This window comes from Amphiura filiformis, chromosome 10 (genome assembly GCF_039555335.1).
Source record: "Amphiura filiformis chromosome 10, Afil_fr2py, whole genome shotgun sequence".
Lineage (NCBI taxonomy): Eukaryota > Metazoa > Echinodermata > Ophiuroidea > Amphilepidida > Amphiuridae > Amphiura > Amphiura filiformis.
Window position 1 is genome coordinate 19011292 of NC_092637.1, and position 20260 is coordinate 19031551.

The 20260-nt window shown below is 36.2% G+C and overlaps 1 protein-coding gene across 1 annotated transcript; it reads left to right on the forward strand.

Annotated features, from left to right (window-relative positions):
• The first annotated feature begins 6607 nt into the window (after positions 1-6607).
• On the forward strand, positions 6608-19009 carry LOC140162607 (diamine acetyltransferase 1-like). The gene is made up of 5 exons (XM_072185875.1): positions 6608-6701; positions 11332-11460; positions 14812-15000; positions 16379-16419; positions 18662-19009. Exons 2-5 carry the CDS (start codon positions 11340-11342, stop codon positions 18926-18928), a joined length of 618 nt encoding a protein of 205 aa, XP_072041976.1. The 5' UTR covers positions 6608-6701; positions 11332-11339; the 3' UTR covers positions 18929-19009.
• Positions 19010-20260: the final 1251 nt, after the last annotated feature.

Here is a 20260-nt window from a genome sequence, read left to right on the forward strand (position 1 = left end):
TAATTAACTGATTGATTGATTTGTTGAGCCGGTGCAAGTGAGTGCGTGAAATGTTAGCGGCGAGTTACTTGAACAAGCCTTAATAATTATAATAAATAAATAAATAAATAAATATAGTATTGTCCAAAAGGCAGATTTATAATTTACATTCTAGCTACTGACAGTTTCATGCCAGCAGTTTGCTGGCAATCATCGAACTGGTGTAAAATATTCCACACATAATAACAATGTGTGCAAATTTTTACAAATTCGATGATTGCCAGCAAACTGCTACATGAAACTGTTTTAGCTAGAATGTAAATTATAAATCTGCCTTTTGGACAATACTATATTTCGCTCTTCAAATGAATTGAGCACTTTTCCACCGGGCAGTTTGATACTTCTTGCATAAATAAATAAATAAATAAATAAATAAATAAATAAATAAATAAATAAATAAATAAATAAATAAATAAATAAATAAATAAATAAATAAATAAATAAATAAATAAATAAATAAATAAATAAATAAATAAATAGCTTCCCCCTCTCAGCCTGCCAAAAATATTGTGACCCCCCCCCCCCTTGGACATTCAAATTATTGGGATTCCAAATAATGATTAAATACATCAGATTTGTTGATGTAGGCCTACAGTAAGAAAACTTTTTAAAAAAATAAACCGATATTCTACTCATTATTGACCATGGTAGGCGAAACTGTCAATAGTGATTAAATAATTTTTGTTCAAAATAAAATTTCCATATCATAAGCGTTTCCGGACGTACAAGGTTTCCCACGAAAAATCCTTAGACATGGGTCTACTGAAGAAAAAATCCTTAGACATGGGTCTCCCTTTTAGATTTTCCGTGCTATGTGTGGAAAGGAAAAACATGCGGGAAAACATGTTGCTTTTACTATTTTCAAGCTCAAATCCTTAGATATGGGTCCTTACTTTCCTAACAATCCTTAGATATGGGTACCTATTTTCGGTAAAATCGTGACCCTTAGAAATGGTTATGGGTTCGGAAGCTCGGGCCGCACATCCCCGTCGAAAAATAATCCAAGTACCCCCCGTTATCCTAAGCCTTTTATAAAGCGTTTTAAATCGCACCCCTCCCCCACCTAATTTTACCCTCCCCAGGACTCAAAACTATTGCACAGCCCCTGATAATCTCCAAAATTATTCAATTGTTTTTGTGTCAGTTCCTGCAGAACTGACACCTTTAGTACAGGTTTGACGATCACGTGACAAATCGAATCTGTGACGTCAATATTAATATCGATATCAATTTAAGGCTGTTCTAGTGAAATTACATACCCATTGGCATTTTGGTTGTTCCATTTAATTTACATACTCAACATTTCCCTGTGCATGAATTGATCCTGATTTGCATTGTCGTATAGAGTTATATTTTTGTACACAACAGGGATGTTACTATTGTTTTAACTAAATGAAGCATACTTTTGCTTTTATCTTTCTTTGTCCTTTATTAATTATAAATTATGTGATTTAATTAATATAATTATTTGTTTCAGCGACCCAGGGGTAAACAGACAAACAAAAACATAAGTCAAAATCCTTCAATTTCTGTGAAAATTGAACAAAAAGTACCCAAATCCCTACATTTTATATCTCCCTGTGTTATAGACAAATTGTATACGTCACATTCAAAATCATTTAAAATGACTTATAAATTGCCTTATGCTATAATGGGGTCTTATACATTTGTATTGTGTGAACTTTGTTTTTAAATGCCTTTGGCTTCCAGGTTAATAGTTTCTCGGAGCTGGTGAGGTGTATCTGGGTGTAACTTGGTAGGGTGGTGGTAAGTGGCTGCCCTAAGACTTGATGCATTTTTTGGCGCAAAATATGCAAATTAAGTAGCTAATTTGCATATTTAACTGAAAAATTGTTTTTTGGGTTTTTTTTCCGAAGAACTGGTGAAGCGTATAGGGATATAACTTGATGAGGTTGTGGTAAGCGGCAGTTTCACGGAGCTGTTGAGGTGTATTGGGGTATAACTTGGTAGGGTGGTGGTAAGTGGCTGCCCTAAGACTTGATGCAATTTTTGGCGCAAATTAGGTAACTAATTTGCATATTTAACTTTAAAATTGTTTTTAAGTGGTTTTTTTGCCATTTCGAAGAACTGGTGAGGTGTATAGGGATGTAACTTGATGAGGTTGTGGTAAGCGGCAGTCGTAAGATCCGATGCAATTTTTGTCGCAAGATATGCAAATTAGTCACCACATTTGCCTATTTTTTTATTTGTCGAATTGCTTTGGGCCATTTTTCGGAACCATCTTTAACATAACATTCAAATAATAATTACATTGTAAATTGGAACTGACACCAATTTTTTACAGGAATATCTTGTTTTCGATGGGCCTAAACTCTTGTAATAGGCCTACACATATTAAATACAGCAAGCTGCATTCAAATTATACATGCGCGATACAAGTGGTATTCCAGAAACTCTGCACATCAGTGACATCACTTAATTAATATTACTACCGGTAGTGAACAGCAAGCTTCAAAGCTTGAAAGTGCGCCCGCTTTACTACCTGAGAGCAATCCGGTTGTGGCGTTTCAATTTATTACGTGTTTAGAAATCCACAAGATCAAATAGAACGGTGAGTAATGATTATTTACTTATTTTTAAAAATAAACTTCATAGGCCAGTAATAAACTACGTTTACGGCCGACAACTATAGTTTGAATGATATTTATTATCACACGAGGAAATAAAACAAACGAATATGGCGCTTCACGTGACGGTAGGTCAGGTCAGTGGTCAAAGGTTTTTATCGCTAAATCGCTGGCTGTATATCGTATCAAATTCAAGTGATACACTACCGTCGTATAATTGACACCAATTCCCAATTTCGACATTAATATTGCGAAAGGTTATTCCATTATCAAATTAGTAGACTTTCTGTAAAAAACAAATCACTGGTGCCTGATGGGAAATACTAGTACGCCATCACCGGATTGCTCCCTGCTCTGCTAGCTGGCGCTCTTTCAAGCTTGCTACTCGCATTCAACAGGCAGAGTTCGCAAAACTAACGGCGTCGTTATTCGCCAACCCTAATTAACATGATCAAGGGATCGAAATTAATTATCCATAACCGATCGATAACTGGCCTCATTTTCTAAGTAGCAAGCCAGCGGGATATGTCATAGGTTTGCGTTGATAATAGAACAACCGTGAATCTAGTGTCACCCCCTTGGTATGGTTATAAGCTATGAAAATGGACCAAAGTGAGACATACGGTCTACTGCGGATTGTGAAGGACTTTATGGAAAATGTTACAATTATTATCATCTGGATACAGATCTGACAGGCTGCAATAGCCTTTATTATGACAGAATGTCATGGGAGATTGTAAAACTCCACATGTGTGTGGTCTTCGTGCTTCAAAAAAGAAGTACATTTTAACCAGTTTACATAGCCAATAATTGAGCTATTTTTAATACAGCAACGAAGGAGATTTCGAGTACACAAATGTGGGTTTCCGCATCAAAGGATTAAAGTTCTTCTGTCGAATTGCTGGAGTTTGCTGGGTTTATAAAAACACCACATCTGTCAAATACAGCGGAGCAGTGTTAAAGAAGCCTGTTCCGTGGAGAAAGACTGATTGGTGAAAGAAACACCATTTTGGAGAAAGCAGCGCAAGGAGATAAATGTTTGGAGAAAGCAGCGCAAGGAGATCAGCGTTTGGAGAAAGCAGCGCAAGGAGATATGCGTTTGGAGAAAGCAGCGCAGGGAGATCATTATTTGGAGTAAGCAGCACCATTTTTGTGGGGGATTTTATACGCAAGGATATTTATAGGTGCAAGTGTACAAAGGACTTCGCTGATTTTCGCAGGACAAGTGATTAAGGATATTTACATCAGCCATAAAATAATTATTGTGATTGTGTGATTATTTTTGGATATGCATTCGTTGTCATATATTTTACCAATCATATTTTGCGATCAACATGTAGGGAGCTCATTTACCCATAGGGTTGTGACACCAAAATTTTATATTTTACCACTTTGCAACTTGGGTGCTGAGATCCAGTATATGTATCTTTTGAAACAAATTGTAAGATTTTTTTTGAAAGCATAAAGACTATTTTTTTTGAATAAATAAATACATTCTTAATTTGATATAAATTAACTTATCTGGTCCAGTTTGCATTTAGTCTTAGCATCTTGTCTTAGGCTAGCATAATTTTTGAAACATTGTAATTAATCTTTGGAACTAGTGGATCACATTATTAGTCACGTCATAATGATATAAAATTGGATCGATTGAGCCCATATTTATTGGTCGAGCTATGAGTTTTGAAATATTGGACGAGACGTAGTCGAGTCCAATATTTCAAAACTCATAGCGAGACCAATAAATATTGGGCGTAAAGCATCCAATTTTATCATTATTATGTGTTGGATCCAATATTTTCACACACTTGGATTCATCAAAACATAATAATGTATAATAGGGCCTATGGGTTGTGTGCCCCAAATTTTAGGAGTAATAGTATCATATTTCAAAACAGTTTTTGCAATATAGATAGGCCCAATCATCATATAGCAAATATCATTTTAATCATAAAATGTCAATAAATCTAGTGGCGATTTCATCGCTTCAGCCGTACAATGTACATCGTTTTTGTTATCAAAACTGGTACTCAGCAACGTTTAGTCAATTAAAAGTCTTCACATATATCAATATAGGTTATTAAGCGGAGGCATGTGGATTGAGCCTGGAATAGCCTAGATCAGTGTTGCCACGTCCTCCATTTGGAGCCCTGTGATAGATGACCACCTTTTTATATGGTGACCAATGTACGTGTGTTTGCAAGTAGGTTTGGCAATACCATGAATACTGTCAATACGCTGGCGAAGTTATGTAATAATCGGATTAACTACCATAGCAATAGGTCAAAACAATTGTTGAATATACCGCGCTGCAATGATACGTTCACGCGGTACCTCTGCATTGAACCATATCATGCTGATCACTTGCACCTGTAAGATTAGTATCTTTGAAAAGACCAGTATTGTATTCAATCTATGATTGCAGACATACACAGGTGATTAGTTCAACCTGCTTGTAGTGCAGCGCGATATGTTCAAATTGTTTTGACCTATTGCTATGGTAGTTAATCCGATTAATTACGTAACTTCGCCAGCGTATAGCTTATGTATGGGCGTTAAGGTCCGCGCATAATCACGCAGACGATATCGTATTAGCAATTTTTGGCACACATTCATGGAGCGCCTTTTTTGTTCACGCAAGTGAACGTTAATGCCACTTGCACCCACATCTCATATGCACAGTTTGTCCTTACCTACACTGTGTCTTGAATAGCTATTGTAGCCCACCAATCCTGTGGTTAAGAGGCTAGGAAATATATAATTCCTAATGTCTCATACCCTCGTTTGTATACGTTTATCTAATCCTGCCCCACATGACAAGGACTATTTAGCCCATTTAATCTGGTAGTGAGACTGTTCAGTGTAGGATTTTTTTATCTTTTTATAAACATATTTACAATTGGCTTATATAGCCATCACATGCTGACAATACACGTAACTGATTGGTTAATAAAAGCTATAGGCAGGTCACAATGGTCAGTGTAATTTGTTCACTTAGTGATAAGGCATATCATCTGTATAGAAAACTATTCAGCAAGCTACAATAGGCGATAATTCGTGTTCAAGAAATCAAGGAAATGAGACAAATATCCCTGACAAAAGCTATAGCAAGACCACAATGCATGTGTAATTTGTATACTTCAGTGATAAGGCATCTAGCAGCACATTAGGCGATATGCTTCCAAATAAAAAACTTCTTTTAAAAAGGAATATGGCATCCAACGGGAAATAGCATCTGATGGGCTGATATAGTGGATATTTTGATGTGATTTTCTTCGGTAGTAATAGCCAAATTTGTTTCCTGTAGGTGGCTCAAAAACGTTAGTGCAAAATTAGGTTTAAAAAACTATTTTCACTTATTTATTGTCAAATCAGTGTAGAGAAGGTAAGTACTATGACACCTGATCCGTGAACTTTGTCCTTGTAAAGACAAATACTTTAAATAAATCGCTCTGAAAAAGACTTAGGAAAACAGTATGGAAACGCTTATGCAAATTTTCTATGCAAATTTTCCTGTTCGCTGCGCTCGCAACATGGGCTAGATATATGTTGCGAGGTTTAGACTGAGCAAAGATATATATTTTGGCAAGCCGAGAGGGGGTAAGCGATTTTTGGCAAGCCGAGAAGGGCAAGCAATTTTTGACGACCCATTTGAAATTCCCCCGGGGCTCATAATTATTGCACAGCCCTTGCTAGGAATAAAAAAAAAGTCAATTGACATATTGCTCAACATGCTCAAGGGTGCTTAGTTCAGGAGTTATTTTGGTGGCAAGTAATGAAATAAAAAATATGTTTCCATTTTTTCCGATCGGGGTAAGTGGTCAAATCCAAAATTAGGTAACATATTGTCTATTTTGGAAATGGTACGGATCACCAGTTTCACCTTGGACCTGAACTTGAAACCTAATAAAATCTTTTGTGCTGTGTTCAGTTGTGTGTGATATTCTTTGGAGCGGAAAATCCAATTAATGACAGATTGCTATATATTCCGTATATTATATGTATGATGACATTGGCAGCCATACGAGGAAAAAAGGAACATTGGTTGCGTTGTTATTGTGTGTCGCAAAGCAGGTAAGATTTTCATTAATTTAAATATTTTTGACCTCCATAATGAGTGACATTTTAGCCAATGCAGCCTGTCTAAAATATGTGCAAGTGGCCATCTTTGGCAATCAGAAAATACTGTGTTGCATGCTTACATCAACGTCACACAGCGTCATCATCCTATATCTTCGTGTCAAAAATTGCCGTGATAGTACGGCGAGTCCACTCTTTCTTCAGAAGCTACGCATGACGATTTTGTTTGAGATAGGCCGAGCGACTCAGGCAAAGCATATCAATTACATGATATGAGATACCGCAGCGTTTCCATTCATACACGTTTATGAAATCTGTGCATGCTCAGTACCCCATATGGTGAGTGACATCCCGCTATCTCTAAGGACCGCTATCTCTAGTATTAAATTGAGTAAATCGCCTGTATCAAAATAGCAGTGTATTTTTCATATATGCAGTAATATGCTCAGCCGTATCCCAAAATAAACAATAGCGTTGACCTTACCCATCAATCAATAAAGCCTATTATAATCATGTGATGGCTCAATCCATCATAGTAAAAAAGTAAATTAGAAAAAAGGCAAAACAATAGTCCTGGCTGCCATTGTCTCAATACAAGATAAGATGTGTTAAAAAATACTTGTCATGTGGAGCAAGATTAGATAAAGGGATACAAACCTGGGTATGAGACATTAGGAATTATTTCCTAGCCTCTTAACCACAGGGTTGATGGGATACAATAGCTATTCAAGACACAGTGTATGTAAGGGATAAACTGTAAATGTTCACTCCGTGAACAATAAAATTACTGATCATAGCGAACCTCATTACGAATTAGAGATAACGGGCCCTATTTTAAATTAGATAGGTTAAAATAGCGGGCTTTATTTTTAATTAGAGATAGCGGGATTTATTTTAAATTAGAGATAGCGAGCTTTATTTTTAATTAGAGATATCGGGCTTTATTTGAAATTAGTGATAGCGAACCTTATTTAAAATTAGAGATAGCGAGCCATATTTAAAATTAGAGATAGCGAACCTTAGAGATAGCGAACCTTAGAGATAGCGGACCTTATTTAAAAATTAGAGATAGCGAACCTTAGGGATACTGGGAGTGTGAAAATAGCGGACCTTACTTTAAATTAGCGATAGCGGACCTTAGAGATAGCGAACCGTCGCCATATGGTGTTGGTATTACAAGAAAATTTGATTTGTTGTCAGGTAAAACGCAGGATTTGTTTCCAATACACTAACTGGAAATGCAATACACTAATAAGCGGGGATTGCTGTTTGGTGTAGACATATTTTACTGCATTTTCAGCATAAAGATTTTAAATCGTGCATCAAAATTGTGATATATTAAACTGTTTGAGAATATTATTTATGAAAAGAACGAAATGAAAGCCCATTCAGCTAAGACCACGGTGCTGTACACTGGCAATAGAATATTAAATCACAAATCTATAATACAATACAGCACATTGAATAGTTATAAAACTTTCTTTATCTGCGTCAATAATTGACTATTGATTTAAATGGAATTGAATACATGAGTTTGTACACTCGTCACTGAGCGATCTGGCGATCGGTTTCTAGCCAATCAGATAGGACTCCTTTTCTTGCGTTCGGAAAGGCGAGGTCTCTTATTAGTGAAATACCACGCTCACCAACGGAGTATTAGGACGTGATTCATTTCAGGGAAAAAGTATTTATTTAGACGCTGTCGACACTGTGCGTCAAGGGAGCAGTCCTAGCTTTCAAACACCGTTTGTTTGTTTCATGCATTTTGGTTTCGGCAATCCAGAGATCTGCTTCACTAAGCACAATGTATGAAAACCCTTTTGTGCCACTGTTTAGGAAAATATCATGGTTATATCCAAACACCTGTACACTTCAGTTGTTACGAGTTGTACTTGACTTAAGGCCAAAATCACCTTTTACCCGAATTCACACGAATGCACAACACAAATACACTGTTTGGTAAAGGTGGTCCTACACCCCTGGGCAATTTTGTGCATATTTTTGCATTTTTCTCAAAAATTATAGCGCATTGGTGACAAATAAGATATGTATATTATAGGGGCAAGAACTACAACTACTGCACTGAAAATTTTGTTTCAACACAGACAACAGTTGTGGAGTTATAGTCGAGTCGAAAATGAGGGAAACCCAATCAATAAATCAATAACTACTTGTCTTGAGTCACTGAAATTCCACTGTAGTAACTGGATTCCTTGCCCCTATAATATACATAACTTTTGTTACCAGTGTTTTATTAGTTGTTGAGAAAAATGCAAAAATAGTCACAAATTTATCAAGTGGTGTAGTACCACCTTAAGCTAATAAAATCTAAGTCTTTAAGGGAGGTGTAATGAGCGTGAACCTGGTTTGGATGCAGAGGGAGTGTGCCTGTAACAGACACAGCCACCAGAAAAGGACCAGCTCAGATCGCGCGCCAAATAAGTTTGCAGTCCAGAAATTTCATTTTTTTCTCAGCCTTGCAAAAAATAGGCAGAGGTGGGAATCGAACCCGGGACTTCGGTGTTGTAAAACCTACTGCGTTACCACTGAGCCAACTTACAATCAGCTATGAGAAGTTTGATAGTAATCCTTGATATTGCTGAATAGAATAAATCAATACTGATAGGTCTATTTATCTAATGTACGATGTTATTCAAATTGGCCTATAAACTAGGAATATAATGTGAAATGACTATCAATCGATCAATCAATCAAGTTGTCAAGTTATCAACAATCAATAATAAACCGACGTAGGCCTATCATGGAATATTACTAACTAGGCCTACTAACTAATATACCAAATAAATAAAATAAATAAATAAGTCAGTAAATAAATAAATAGGCATAGGCCTAAATAAATAAATAAATACATAATGCAGAATGCAGTTAGTATTTTAGTTGCAAAATTCAAACATTCTATTCACACATTCTATTATAATTTTCTGCTATACACGCAAAGGACCTGTGCCTTTAATATGTCCGCGCCTAATCAATAATGAGTCTTTCACCATGCTCACACACCATGTTAAACTATTGTATCCCTGCAAGTATAGTACTGACCAAGTCCTAACACCTCAATGAAATGGATGCTATAACGTACCCAATCAAGCGAACATATCAAGGTCATTTCAGGGCGTTATACAAAGAATGGTCAAAGGTCAACGTTTCCAAAGAAGTATAGTAATAGATGTAGACACAAGCTTTCGTGCGGGAAACATAAACACATAGTCGTCAGTCGTGTGGTTTTTATGAGATTTGATACGGCGCTGAAGTCTATTGGCTGTCCCAAAATCAGTACCAGACCCGGTTTCCAGACGGCAATGTGTGTGTTGTCACAAGGAATGCAAACTCATTTTATCAATGAGTGAACCACATAGAGGAATACGACATCTATCGTGAGCCAATCTGCATTCTGTTGCCTGCAAAAGCCGACGATCAGGTAAAATTTCTAAAAGCAGCGTGACTAGATATTTGCGTTAATTTCATGATACGTGTAAAACGCTTGAAAACGCCAAATTGCAGTCATAAAATATATAATATTAGTAAATCACCCAATCGAATGTTAACGTAGGTATGTGGAAAAGAACTGCAATAACAATAACAAACTATGTGCCCAAAGAGTTGTCTTTGGCATGTCGCTTTTTGAAATATGACCAAAAATATCAAATTTTGGAAAAACGCCCCAAAATTTAAAACAAACACGAACCTTCCAAAATAAATATATATTAGCACTCGGCGGCCCAGTCACTACCTGCCGCTGTGATTTGGGGTAACTCATTGCTTCCCCTCTCCAGATACCGGAACTTCAAGGTCGCTCATACCCCAGCCCTTAATTGAAAGCAAAATATGATTGTTACAATATGACAACAAATGCACATACAAAAATAATCACACAATCATAGTTTTAAAATTAATCAGTACTTAACCAGCATTCTTCTTCTTGAAGATAACAGTTCTTGCAATTTGTGGGATAGGCTTTTACGACGGGAATTCATAACAATTAGTGGGTTTTTAGCGGGTTCGCCGTCGGACAAGTTTAGAACTGTCAAGCTTTCGTCAGGAGTAGCTCTGACTTCTTCAGGACAAATTTATCTCCTTACGCTGCTTTCTCCAAAAATGGTGTTTCTTTCACCAATCACTCTTTCTCCAGGGAACAGGCTTTTTCTGCATTGCTCCACTGTATTTGACAGATGTGTTGTTTAAAACAATTACCAGACTCCAGCAAGTCGACAGAAGAACTTTAATCCTTCGATGAAGAAGAGCACATTTGTGTACTCAAAAATCTCCTTCGTTGCTGTATTAAAATAGCTCAATTATTGCCTATGTAAACTGGTTAAATTGTACTTCTTTTTTGAAGCACGAAGACCAACACACACATGTGGAGTTTCACAATCTCCCATGACATTCTGTAACACCAAACTCCAAATCTTCACCTTTTATACACACAATCTATTAATACACCATTCTGTCACATTTACTTCCTGGGGAATTTCCAAAATTATGTCCATTTCACAATCCAAGGGATTTTCCCAAGATAATGAAGTTGATTATCCCTGGTACATCTGCTTTTCCCTTGGACTAATTCCCCAATTTAGATTCATAATATTATTGTATTCTTAATTAGGTGAAACAATGGCTGGCAAATACATCTTACGTGAAGCGTGTATTGATGATTGTCGTAGGATTCATAACCTACTTGAAGAATTCACCAAATACGACAAGAAACCAGAAGCTTATCAAAACAATATTGAGAGTAAGTGATATTTTTTCCCTTTAATTCACTGTTGAAGTAGTGATGTAACAGGATTAATTATCATAGCAATTAGCCTTTTCGATGTATGGCGTACACAAAAGGACGACACATTCAAAAGACTTTACCCACTTCGTGCAGCGCCATCCTATTGTGTCCGCCATATCTCGAAAAAGCTGATGGGGTTTAAACTATTTTTGAATGTATTGCCCTGCACTAGACACGGTTGTTTGATGTATATAGAATTGGCTTCATTATTAACTAAATGCAAACTATAGATGGCGCTATTTATCCTAAATCATATTTCTTTATTTGCAAGAGGTAGGTGATTAATACTGCCATTAAAACAGATGGAATAGGTGAAATAAGCAACAAGGAAATTGTAGGCCTATAAACATATTTTATCAAACAATAAAAGGAATTATTTGTATTAAAAGCTTGAAAGAGTAATTTACTGTAATTAAATAGCGCCACCAATTTTGTCAATAATAGGCACATTTTATATCCGAAAAAGCTTTAAAAAATGCTATAAAAGTGAATAATTTTGTGAAAGAGGGGTAAGTAAAGCTGCGAATGACTCAAAAGCATCTGTATACATTAGCATGATATCGCTTTTAGCTGTTTAAGCCTAAAATTTGGTTGTACATTATGTTTTGTTTGAAAAACTAATAAATGATCCCATCAAACAACCGTGTAGACGTTACTCCGTTCCTCTGCATTGCACATAGATTACCGTAAAATGGGGTAACTTTGGTCGGACACTTTTTAAATGGTCATATTTTCAAACAGCAATACCTTTGACCTTATCGGCCATATCACATTCTGACGTGTTTGCAAAATACGCATTTCGAGAAAATCGAATGTGATAATTTAGCAATTTTCATTTGCTGCATAATCTTGATTAATTATTGTCGATTGATTAAAACCTGGTCAAAAGTAATGCAAATATATATGTGACGTGTCATGTCAAAAGGAGACAGTTTTGGGCAGGTTATCAATTTTGAGGTTTTTACCTATTTTAAATATAAATGTATTTTGCTCCACAACGCCGTTTTCCCCAATGAAATCGGACATTCCTAAGCGAAGATATTGAGTTCGTAAGTTATGGTATTATAAAATTGGAAATTGAAATATCGGCCTTTAAAAATATTATTGACAATGTTGAGAGTAGGAATTACTTTGAAAAATGTCTCAAAAATACAAGATGCCAGTTATATTCCGGTCTGAAACTATCAGACAATATTTTTAACATTAAGAACATCACAAATCCGCAACAAACCCAAATTGTGAAAAAATCACTCCCGGGCAGATTTTTTGCTATTTCTCCATTTACGATCCTGCCCAAAAGTGTCTCCTTTTGACATGATACGTCACATATTTTCAATGTAATTGACTTATCACTGTCAGAGCATTAGGGAACAAACCAAAAGATCGATGACGTCCTATAAACGAAACTAGTTTCGTTTAGGGGGGAGGGGGTAAAAATACTCAATTACGTTTGTACAAAAACATCGGTCTGAAGAATGTGTAATTATTATTATTATGTCAAAATTTTCAACATTTCTTTATTACGTTTCTGGCAGGGAGGGAGGGGGTTGGCTGAGAAACGAAACTAGTTACGTTTATAGGACGTCATCGATCTTTTGGTTTGTTCCCTTACGTACTCTACAAAATATCAATATTAAATTAAATACTTCGTGCAACCGTCACTATGTGAAACAGTTGCGCAAATACGTGAGTATGGGAAAAGCACAAAACAGCAATTTTACCATGCATTTACAAAGTCGCGCAAATACGTCGTGCAAATACGTCACTATGTGAAACGGCAAATGCTTGCAGATACGACATACTAGGCTTGCGCAGTATGTGATCGGCAAATACGTCGTTATGTGATACAGACATTTCAAGGTTTTGCAAATACGACATAATTAAATTGATTAATATCTTACAAATTAAGCCACTTTGAGGCATGGTTTTTGGTGAATATATAGAGTAGAACATAACAAACTAATATACCAATTTTCTCAAAAATGTTAAAAATGTCGAATACGTCACTATGTGATACGGCCGACGATTATATTGAATATTTTGATGGAATATCTTTATTATCACATGAACACTGTCTTTCAAACCACGTATGTATAAACCACAAGCACATACTGATTACGTAACAGCATTGGCATAAAATCAGTCTACGGACACTGCAAAATCACCCAAAAAGTTGGGCCTTTTAGAGTAAAATGATGTGTTTAAAACGTCAGATTACAGAAAGTACATGGTGAAGATATCTTGTTTTAGGCAGGAAGAAACAATAGATCCCGAGTCTGCCTTAAAATTAAAATAAAACTTACCATTAAGGGAAGGGGTATGAACGTTTGGACAGTATTTATTGTGGGACATTAGAGCACATCAGACATATCGAATTGCATTCTGAATACGAAGAATGTCATTCTGATATCAAATAATTTTGATTTTTTTGAAATTCGCAATGTAATACACATTTTATGGCAAATCATTAAAAATTGATATTTTTTATATTTAACAGTACTCAAAGTAAAATTTATAAATCTGATGATTTATACTTAAAGTGTATGTAGGTGGGATGAAAAGCCGACGATCGATTGAAAATTTTGACCTTTCGTATTGAAGAATGGATTGTTTTTCCCAAAACACCAAAAAAATGAGGTCTTTTGGGAAAAATCCATATCTTCAATATAAAAGGTCAAAATTTTCAATTGATCGTCGGCTTTTCCTCCCAGCTACATACACTTTAAAATATATCATTAGATTTATAAAATTTACTTCGAGGACAGTTATATATCAAAAATTTGAAAAATATCAAATTTTGATAATTTGTCATAAAATTTAATCGTGAATTTCAAAAAATGAAAATTATTTGGTATCAGAAAGACATGCTTCGTATTCAGAATGCAATTCGATACGTCTGAGGTGCTCTCATGTCCCACAAAAAATACTGTCGAAACGCCATAAACGCTCATTCTAGATCCCTTAAACTTGAGTGGAAACGGGAAATCTTTCAACTTCAACAACTCTAGGACTTGAAAGGAAGCCACATTATCTGACAAAAATGTCGAAAATGAAAAGGCATTTTTTTTAAATGACTTAATTATCTCCGAAATGAAACAAAGGAAATATAATGACAGGTTGAAATAACTTGTGGTCTCAAGCAAGGAGGTTATATAAACATGGAGAAAAATAGATTACGTAACGCATTGTTCATTTGATGCCGATTTGATTTGCCGACATGCTATTCATAAAAGTGGTACCATTGTCTCGTTGGTCCCAAGTACAGACAATTCACCGGCTTAAACTATGTTTTTGTTTTTCTAAAAGCACTGATGGCCGATGGATTTGGGGAGCAATCCTGGTTTAAGTGTATTGTGGCAGAATATGTAGAAAACAAGGGAAGCAGAGAAGAGAGCAAGGAGATCGTTGGCTTTGTCATGTACACATTTGGATACGATGGATGGAAAGGTCGAGTGCTGAATGTAACTGATTTCTATATTACTGATGACCATAGAGGTAAGCGTTCTGACAAGGGGGTGTGTTACCCCCGAATCCGGATCCCGGGGTCGTGGGGCCCACGAAAATTAAGGGGCCCTACGCACTGAAAATGTTGTCATATCTCATTGCTGTAAATTTATCAAAAATATCTTGCTGGCTCTGCGTGCCTCAAACAATGTCAAAGAGTGGCAACACTAAAAGAGTTTTAAAACCCCATGAGAACTACCTGCCGATTGGCCAAAAAGAAATTTTCATTATCAATTGGACCAATCAGCAACATTGTTAGAATAATTTCACCCAGTGGCACATACTGACATAAAAAAATTGGGGTGAATTATTTGCAAAGCTCCATTCTGATTGGTGATTTAAGTGAAGATATCATGTAATTGACCAATCAGAGGCAATGCTAGATCGGCAGGTAGTGCTCAGGGTCTTAAAAGAAATAATGTTCGTTTTGTCAAATTTATTTATTAATTTTAGTAAGTGGATGTGAGGGACAACGCCACACAAAATTTGAGTGTTGACCCGATAAATACTATTTTGCTTTTTTTTTAAAGCTCATTTTGATTGTTACATCTAAAATTTCTCAATGATATCGATATCTAGTATCATTCAGGCTCAGTCGAATGGACACATCAAGTTATTCCGCTTTTGTGTGCAGGTAGCTCCCGCGGGCGCGGCAGGGTGGGTATGCCCCCCCCGGAATTCGGAGATGGTGCGTCTTTGGGAGCTGACGGCGTAAACGGGGTCTTTCGGAGCTGCGAGCAGTCAAAATCAAGGGTCTTTCTTGGCTTTGTGGTTGAAAATTGCCTTAAAAATACCAGCAATGTGAGGAATGAGCAATTTAGGGGTCTTTTAGAGCTGAAATTATCAAAATCAGGGGTCTTTCAGCGCTCTATTTTAGTCAAATTTAGAGGTCTCTCGAGCTGGAAGCTGCATGGTCCACAAACAGGAGCCTTTCCGGGTAGCATGGTATTATGTATCCTTGGCCCCGTGCGCCACGACCCCTAGCTACGCCACTGACGGTGGCAGGGTTATGTGCTTTCCACGTCCCTGCCATAGGCGTAGATCCCTGGGCATGGGGGGGATAAATTCCCCAATATCTTGCAAGGGGGATGGTCCATACAATCATCCCCCACCCCAAAATGTTGAGGTCTGTATGTGGGTTTCTGACCAAATTAACCTCATATTTGCCTATTAGCCCCCAAAGAGCAAGTTTTCGCGCGAATTTATTCCTCTTTTGCACCATATTTCAACAGTTTAGCTTCAAAATGGCAAAATTACGTACTTCAAGAATTTTTTTTCAACCCCCCCCCCCCCCCCCCAATGTCTAAAAATATCTACGCCACTGGTCGCTGCATTCTGATTGGCATGGTTTGTGATTTTTTTCTTTCAGCCACAAAACTGGGCCTCCTTATTCTAATGCGACTTGGATTGGTAAGTTTAAATCAATATCCCAGCAAACACAAAAACGTTTTAAAAACGTTTTAAATAAGTTATATTTTGGCTTTTGGTTTAGGTAAAAACGTTTTAATAACATTAAAATGTCGGGTCATATAAAGGTCATGATAACGTTTTAAAACGTTTTGTATGAAAACACACTACAACAATATTTTTAAATGTTTTCAAAAATGTCATTGTAAACTATTTTTGTAAACATTTTTGCCAAATATTGTGTCAATACTTAAATAACATTATGTTAAAATATTTGAACCCAGTAAACACAGAAATGTTCTTAAAATGTTTTTTCAAAACCTTTTAATAACATTTAAATGTCGGGTTATATAAAGGTCATGAAAACGTTTTTAAAACGTTATTGAAAATATTTTGTGCAAACATTTTACGCAAAATATTTTTTCAATCCCAAAATATCATTCTGTTTAGAATGTTTTGTATCAAGTTTTCAAGAATGTTTTTGGAATGTTATTATAACGTTTTTATACCCTTTATATAACCCGACATTTAAACGTTTTCTATAAAGCATTTTTGTTTGCTGAGCAGTAGATTATCAAAAATGTTTTTTAAGGTTATGAAAACGTTTTATACCCTTAATATACCCTTTATATAACCCGACATTTAAACGTTTTCTGACAACCTTTTATAACCTTTTGCGAATGATGTCGAAAACGTTTTGTGTTTGCTGGGATATTATCACTTTCCCAACACTTACACCAATGACGAAGTTCAATTTTTGTACCGACACCCGCAACGCTCGCAAAGTGGACATTCAAAACTTTTTTGACCAAGAAAGCTTTATGCTTAACATAATTTATCGCTCGCTCCGCTTGCATGCAAATGGGCAAATTTTGACCTTTTTTTGGCCGAAAAACCATTTAAAAAACTGTTTTTTCACCCATCCGCAACGATCGCCAAATGGACCTTTTTGGCCTTTGGAGATTTGGTTACGACCGCCCATCCTAAAATGTTTATCATAATCGATATAATGTATTCTTGAAGAGGTTCATTAGGTTTGTAGAAACTCAAATACAATATTTCATCTTGACAAAACCAATTTGTTTTACTGACCTGACAGTTTCGACCATCTTGGACGATGGTCATCTTCAGAGTGATGTTTTTTCCGACTTCTGTACACCAACAGAGGGCGCACCAGCGCCCAGAAGTGGGTCGTACACATGACTAAGGTAATGGGCCCCCTCGTCTCTGTTCATGATGTTCGGTGCTCTCTTCCTTATCCAGATTGCTTCACGGATACGGCGGGCTCCCGAATTACCAAATCAAATTTGATAAGATTCCATTGTCATTTAAAATAATGAATAGGTTCTTGTCAAAAATAACACATCTTATCAAATTGGAGTAGTTTTTCTTGTCAAAAATGACCATAAAATCAAGTTTGAATAGTTTGTCTTGTCAGAGGTAGACTTAACAGAATCGTGACAAAATAAAATGGGTACCGTATATAATCTTGTCAAATAATGAGTTGAATATCTTGTCAATTTGAATATAGTTACTTGTTAAAATAAAACGGAAACTATTCATTTTGATAAGAGTATCGGTTCAAAGTGATAACATACTTCTTATACAAAATGAACAGTATATCTCATCAAAACGAATAATTTATTTAATTTAATGTGGTGCAGGTTCTTGATAGCCTTGTGTTGCAGCACGGGATCAAGAACAAATGAGTACGGATTCTATTTAAACAAAATTAATAGCACGAAATTAATTAGAGTTTTATTTTAACAAGCGTAATAATTAACATTTGCATAGTGTTCAGGGTACGATAGAAAGCGCCATCGGGACATCGATAGCTCTATAGGACCAAATTTGATGTTGTGCTTAAGGGATGGGGTATGAACGTTTCGGCAGTATTTTTTGTGGGACATTAGAGCACATCAGACATATCGAATTGCATTCTGAATACGAAGAATGTCCTTCTGATATCAAATAATTTTGATTTTTGAAATTCGCAATGTAATACACATTTTATGGCAAATGATTAAAAATTGATATTTTTGATATTTAACAGTACTCGAAGTAAACTTTATAAATCTGATGATTTATACTTAAAGTGGGATGAAAATATTAGAAAGACATTCTTCGTATTCAGAATGCAATTCGATACGTCTGATGTGCTCTCATGTCCCACAAAAAATACTGTCGAAACGCTCATTCCAGATCCCTTAACTTGTCACTTTTTTATTCCGGGTGTTTGCATTAGATTGTCAAAGCCAACAAGGTGGTGAAGATGTGCGGTATAGTTAGTGAATGGAACACTGGTGCCAGGCGATTCTATAGCGCTGTTGGCGCCATCGATTACTCCACAGAGGTCCCTGACGCCGAGAGACAACACTACTTCGCTGCGTCTTTGGATTCAATGATGGCGCACATGAAAGAAGTACAGGCACTCTATGCTAAATGTGAATATGACGACGCCTCGTCTGAAACTCACATAATCATTGATGATCTCGATAACGCCAAATTGTAGGTGAAAACGAAATCAACCCAGTGCGAAATTCAAAAATATATCACAATTTTGATGAATCGTTATGGATAAAATGCAGTAAAATATATCCGCAGCAAACAGCAATCGCCGCTAATTAGTGTATTGCATTCACAGTTAGTGTATTGGAAACAAAACCTGGGTTTTACCTGACAACAAATCGAATTTTCTTGTAATGGCAACACCATATGGGGTACTGAGCTGGCGCAAATCGTAAAAACGTATAGAATAGAAACTCTGTGGTATCTCATATCGTGTAAATGGTATGCCTAGCCTGAGCCGCTCGGCCTATCTCGAACAAAATCGCTATGCGTAGCTTTTGAAAAACGAGAGGATTCGTCGTACTATCACGGCAATTTTTGGCACGAAGATATAGGGATGATGACGCTGTGTGGGACCACCTTTCTTACTTTGACCCACTCGAGCAAAAGAATAAATTGTGATCTGAGTAAAGATGTGTAAGCAACTCTATAATCGCCATTTCATTTTCCTGTTTGTTTTAAGAGTAGGCGTAAGTTTCGTCTTACATTTGCCATGTATTTTTATATTACTTTTTTAATTTGCACGAAGTAAGAGAGGTGTTTGGATAGTGGTATGTTGGGGGGGGGTGAGCCTGCGTTAGTGTGGCTTGTGTGGGGTTGGGATTTAGTGCATGACGCACGATAAGTTTATTATAGACACAGTCATATTTATTTACAACTGGTACAATGTACTGATGAAGGGATAGTGAGTAATAAAGACATTAACCATAACGTTTGCCTTCCGTAACATTATTTTGTGTGTTCTAACATAATTTTATACAATTAGCAGTATCATATTAGTACTTCTCCATCAAGATGGGTTTTTTTTCATTTGTGGTATATGGAATAACATTTTCCAGTATCTTCATTTAGATAATAATGTAATTTTTTGTGAACACGACTGAGTAATCCAGTATTTTTCTATACTTCCAAGTTCCATTGATTTTTTTCTGCATTGCGCTCTCATCTGTAGATTCTCAATAAGCTACAACTATAGAGGGCTCACTAGTCACTACCATAAATTCGAATTATAAAAGATTTTTCAGATTTTCATGCATGATACATACATACATGGTCTTTTACTAAATCAATCATAATGGGCAATTGCCATCTGTGTTTCTAAAAATGTCACTAAACAATTAAGTAGGAATTTATACCGAATCATATAAACAATTTTTAATGCAAAATGATCAAATTACCTTAATCAGTGGTCTTTTCTGGCGCTTTTGCGGCAATTTTGCAGCGACTTGACGATTTTGATCAAATTTGGACAATTTTGTTTTTGAAAGCCATTTGA

Bases quoted from the DNA above. Each gene is read 5' to 3' on its own strand.
- LOC140162607 (XM_072185875.1), top strand. From the start codon at position 11,340: ATGGCTGGCAAATACATCTTACGTGAAGCGTGTATTGATGATTGTCGT. The intron at 15,001-16,378 runs GTAAGCGTTCTG...TTTTTCTTTCAG, and splicing joins TATTACTGATGACCATAGAG to CCACAAAACTGGGCCTCCTT. The intron at 16,420-18,661 runs GTAAGTTTAAAT...TGTTTGCATTAG, and splicing joins TTCTAATGCGACTTGGATTG to ATTGTCAAAGCCAACAAGGT.